The sequence below is a fragment of the Montipora foliosa genome, chromosome 4, assembly GCF_036669935.1.
Source record: "Montipora foliosa isolate CH-2021 chromosome 4, ASM3666993v2, whole genome shotgun sequence".
NCBI lineage: Eukaryota > Metazoa > Cnidaria > Anthozoa > Scleractinia > Acroporidae > Montipora > Montipora foliosa.
Window position 1 is genome coordinate 11448190 of NC_090872.1, and position 5000 is coordinate 11453189.

The 5000-nt window shown below is 38.3% G+C and overlaps 1 protein-coding gene across 1 annotated transcript in view; it reads right to left on the bottom strand.

The window, feature by feature from the left end:
* LOC137998968 (uncharacterized) overlaps positions 1-5000 on the bottom strand; it is an 11992-nt gene that overhangs the window by 6599 nt on the left and 393 nt on the right. Inside the window, exon 2 of the mRNA XM_068844807.1 lies at positions 1-138. This exon is cut by the window's left edge and continues 828 nt beyond it. Coding sequence (XP_068700908.1) covers positions 1-137 — 137 coding nt within the window. The 5' untranslated portion in view covers position 138. The remainder of the gene's footprint in view (positions 139-5000) is intronic.

Below are 5000 nucleotides of genomic sequence, written 5' to 3' on the forward strand. Positions count from 1 at the left end.
CCTGTGTAACCACCCCCGGACACACAGCTGAGGTAATCTGGTACGATCCTCTTGTGTAAAAATCTCCGCAGGACCCCAGAGCAGAGTGCCGCTGACCGAATACCACCGCCAGAAAAGGCCAAACCAGTTTTACTCATTCTGTAAAGCAAGAAGTCCAAATTTTTATTTATCACGAGTATGTCTTCCCGAGTCTGGCTGAAGTAAGATCAACCTTGGCATTTTAAAAGTGTATAAGATCATTCCAGACAACTTTAAGGTACCCTATAAAACATGCGTAAACTAGTCTGCGAAATTCGCAGGATTGATGAGCCCGCGAGTGCCTACTGTTGGAGTCAGCAAGGAAGCTGCGAAAAACTTTGCGAGTGGTAAACAAACAAGTGAACCCCGCTTGCTGGCAGATTGATAAAAGCTTCTAAAAAACACAAGTCTCTTCGGCTGGCTATACCAGGCAAATTTAACCCTCCCATGACTTGTTCAAAGGCAAATGATTGGTCAAACAAAAAAATTTTTATCCTCACAGCCGTACAACCAGCCTTGCATAATTATTTTGTTTTTAGTCTAAATATTATTTGCTGGTTAGATCTCCCATAATTCGGCACTTGTACCGTTTGTTCAGTTGGCCCTTGCATAAAAAAAAATCGTCTATTAGAACGGCAGAGGTTTTGAATGAAATGTGTTTGTTGTTGCTCGGATTCGCTAGCTATTCTCTTCACAACAATCCAAGCAGGGCAATCGTCCATTGAAACATGAAAAAAAACTGGCTTAACTATTGTCTAGTTTGTGTAAAAAACTGAGTCAATGAGTATTTTTCAGTATTTTTCAGATGGTTCGGTTTTCTTTGTTTTTAATGGCGAGTATGTTAAAGTATAATCTCTTCTTTGGTGTGACGATAAGGCCTGCGGTAACGATACGGTGTCTTCACAGGAGAGTGCGGAGCTATTACACGGGAGAGCGGATAACAATTGAAATATCTTTCCCTAAAACAATACCTGGAAAAGTTTTCAAGATACGATGCTTCTAAACCAGCAAGAAAACAACTGGGTGAATCGCACTTCACAAATTTAAATTTACTTTTTTGAAACTGAAAGCAAATGTTTATTCGCCAGACTTATACCTTTTTACCAATGTTACAGACCATTTCTGAAATAATAGGTTCGGTCAGTTCTAAAGAAGTCCATTACGTTAAATTATATACAGTAAGAAAAATTATTGTAAGCCGACGTTTCGAGCGTACGTTATATATAGCCCTTCGTCAGCTCGAATTTCTGAGGCCAGAAGCAAAATGTTTTGGATAATAATTTAACAGTCTCAGTTGAACGACTTCGCATTTCGACTTGCTTTATAATAAATGTGAAATTAACGGTTTATCAAACGTTTTCTTGTTCAACAACAACAACAACAACAACAACAAGCTTTCTAGTTCATTACGGTTACACTAATGTTCCACGTGTATTTTCCACAGTTAAAAGTTAATATTTTTTAGCTTCGCAACATGACGTCGCATACAGTTTCCAGTCCTCTAGTGCATTTCTATATCTAACATTTCCCTCTCCGGCGGACATTTAGAAATATGTTTTATACAAAATTAGTTGTTAAAAGAAATAGAGAAAGGCGCCTACAGTAGCTACTGTACCTGAAATAACAGCAGAGTTAAAAGAGGAAGGCAGCCACATCAATAATTTATTACTGACATATCGCTGTTTCGTGAAAAACTCGGCATATTCATCTATTCAAAGATTCTTAGAAAACAAGTAGTAGTAGTAGTAGTAGTAGTTGTTGTTGTTGTTGTTGTTGTTGTTGTTGCTGTTAGGGTTGTTTACAGAACTCGGAATTGGAGTCGGATTCGCTTCGTTCGTTCATTTTCGTCACCCGTACCAATTACATGAAAGACCTTCATTTCTTTTGTTTTTTGACTGGTGCCAACCATTGAAACAAAGGAATCCCCTAACTTGTTTCCGTCGACATAGTGCACTAAGTGCTGGCTGTTGAAAAACGCATGGTTAAGATCTCAGGACCGAATCGATCCGCTAAAATCACTTATCAGGCTCAGAAAACCTGGTTGTGGTCATTGTTATTTAAGGTTTTTCCACCACAACATGACCATTTGCGGCCTATCCTTACACCAGCTGAACACAGAAAGCCCCAAAAATCTCGAACAAAAATAATTCGTCTTTCAACGAGGTACACTCTACCACGGTGGTATTTCGACCTTTATTACATCCATTTAGAAATCACTGGTGATCCTTGCGATCTGATTGGCTCTCAGCAGTGCGATTTATTCCCAAATGGCACAATATTTTGCTCTAAATTGCACCATTTCCCCAGCCAATGAGAAAGGAACACTAAAACAAAACAACCAATCCGATTCAAGGTTTGTTTAAGGTAACCAATCAAATTGCAGGAAAATGAAGACAAAGAAAACCATCGTATGGCGAATTTTCCAAATCTAGTTCCCAACTGGATCAATAAAATATTGGTACTAACTAAAATCCTGTATTTTAGCGATGAAATAATTATGTGTGATTTCTTAATGGGTGTAATAAAGTGGTAATTGAACTTCGTGTCGTGCAAATTTGGCTTGAAATCACACGTATGATTTCAGACCAAATTGAACTCCTCTCAGTTCAATTACCATTATTTATCAACTTGTTTGATAAAACCAATTTCCATGTTTCATTCTCCCACCCACACAGCACTACAATCTCTTTAGAAACTAGAAATTTGTTGAAAAGGAGTCTCATTTTCTGCCATTTTCAAATTCTAAACTCAAAATCTTTATTTCGTCTGGATTTTTATCTATGCGAGGTTAAAGATGATTTAGAAATAAATCTTTTTAGAACTTACCAGTTTCCTAACGTTTTTGTTTTTGAAAATTTCCGAATTGCCACTTGCGTGACACTAGATATTGAAATCTGTTTTGATTGAAAAAATGGCCGTTTTTATACTACTCGGGGACGCATAATCCGTCCAGACGAATTATGCGTCTCTCATGTTATCCGTCTAGTGTAAAGACGGAACGATCTGTATGCGACGCATAATTCGTCTGGGACAAACTTGGGCAAACATTTTTTCTGCGTCTGTTAAATTCGTCTTGTATAAAGACAGGCACAAGACGCATAATTCGTCTGGACAAACTATCCAGTTTAGTGCGTCTTCGAAGACGCACTAAAGTAAATACTTCGTCCAGACGCATAATGCGTCTTGTGGCCGTCTTTAGACTAGACGAATTTAACAGACGCAGAAAAAAAATTGTTTGCCCATGCGAGTTCGTCCCAGGCAAATTATGCGTCTCTGGTATAAAAACGGCCAATGGCTCTCGTTATTTTTTATTACTCCGCAGTTTAAACGTTTAAATGTAATAGGAGGTGTGTTTATACACATGTGTACTGTTTCGAGAGTGAAAAGTAAGCGCTTTCATGGCAAGGTGAACTCCAGATGTTTTTGTTGATTTCTGACCGTTTTTCCGTCAATCTAACAGAAACCGACAATCATGCTATCAAGGTCCCTGCAATCTGATTGGCCCGCATACTCGCGTACGTGCCCACTATGCTTTAATTGTCCACAAACGCGGAGACAAAAAATGTTCGAGTAAATTTATCGAAGTGGAGAAAAATATCAGCCACTTTCAGCATAGTAAATAATTATTTTCATTGAAAACCACACAAGCAAGCTAACGCCATTTTGTTCTTTTCAGGGGCTTGGAGGAGACAGTACTTTGAGAATCACGTCCTTTGTAAGCCAATCACAATATTAACAATCACTGAAAACCACTGGCGATGAAAGTCAATTAATATTGACATAAAATCGAAGATAGAACTCAAAGTGATCTTTTCTTAAACAAAATAATCTTCGTGTTGACTTCTCGGTTTTCAGTTTCGGTTACGTAACGTAATTTTTGTTGGCTCGTAAAAAACTCAACTCGTTGTCTAAAATTTATTTACATCAAAGTTAAGGACAGCATATTTCGCTGGCGCCTTAGACTCACGGATATCCTTTTTAAGGAATGTAATTAATATACTTAACTTATATTTGACTGCGAGGTTGTGATCGATGTAAAAACAATAATACTGGATCGAAATAACAAAGGAGTGCATATTGACAACTTCATAATCATCAGGGGCACCCAACGAATCTGTTCCTCACATTATCTGTTCCCCAGAGGAATCTTGCTGGCTGGCAAAAATACAGGTGTTTCGATGAGCTGGCTGGGAAATTTTGTTATTGATAGAGGTTTTGCCTGGGAATTACTGACTTTTTCTAGCATTTCAACCCGAGCTGGCTGTAGAAACTCTGAAGACTGAGGACGACTAAAAAATAATAATAATAAAAAAAATAAAAAATAAAGAGAATCCCTTCCCTCTCCCAGAGAGTAGTCACAAACATACGACGGCTGGTCAGAGTGATTGCGCTTGCGGAAAAAACCTGTTTTGTCCCGGTTTTGTCGCTTTTGTTAGGTCGTTTTGGATCGAGGGATTTGAAAGCGCTCGGAATTCCTGGCTGGGAAATAAATTTGATCAGCTGGCTTGGAAACCAACCAATTTTATCTAGCTGGCTGGGAAATTTCTTGTGTGTCTTGCTGGGAAAAAGGAACAGATAATGTTTTCCCAGCAACACCGAAAAACACCCGAAAATGCCTTAATAACATTTATTTTCATTAACTGGGGTATAATATTACATTTTACAACAAATTGGTCGTTGGGTGCCCCTGAATCATCGATCGCACTTAAACACTTTAACTACATTTAAAATCATGGCAAACGAATACATAACTCAAAGCCAAATCAAGAAACACACCCCCGAGAATGAGCGAGGAGGACAGAGTGACATTTTCAATCGGTTAAATATCTGTTCGGGAGAGTAAAACTGTCTTGCGATGCCAAACAGCTCTAGATTTCTTAACTGAAACATCATCTAAAAAAATAGCGTTTTCGGAGGGGTTATTTTTAGAATATTAGATACTCCAAAGGTCGGCTAGGAAGTTAGTAGCTCCAAAAAGATGA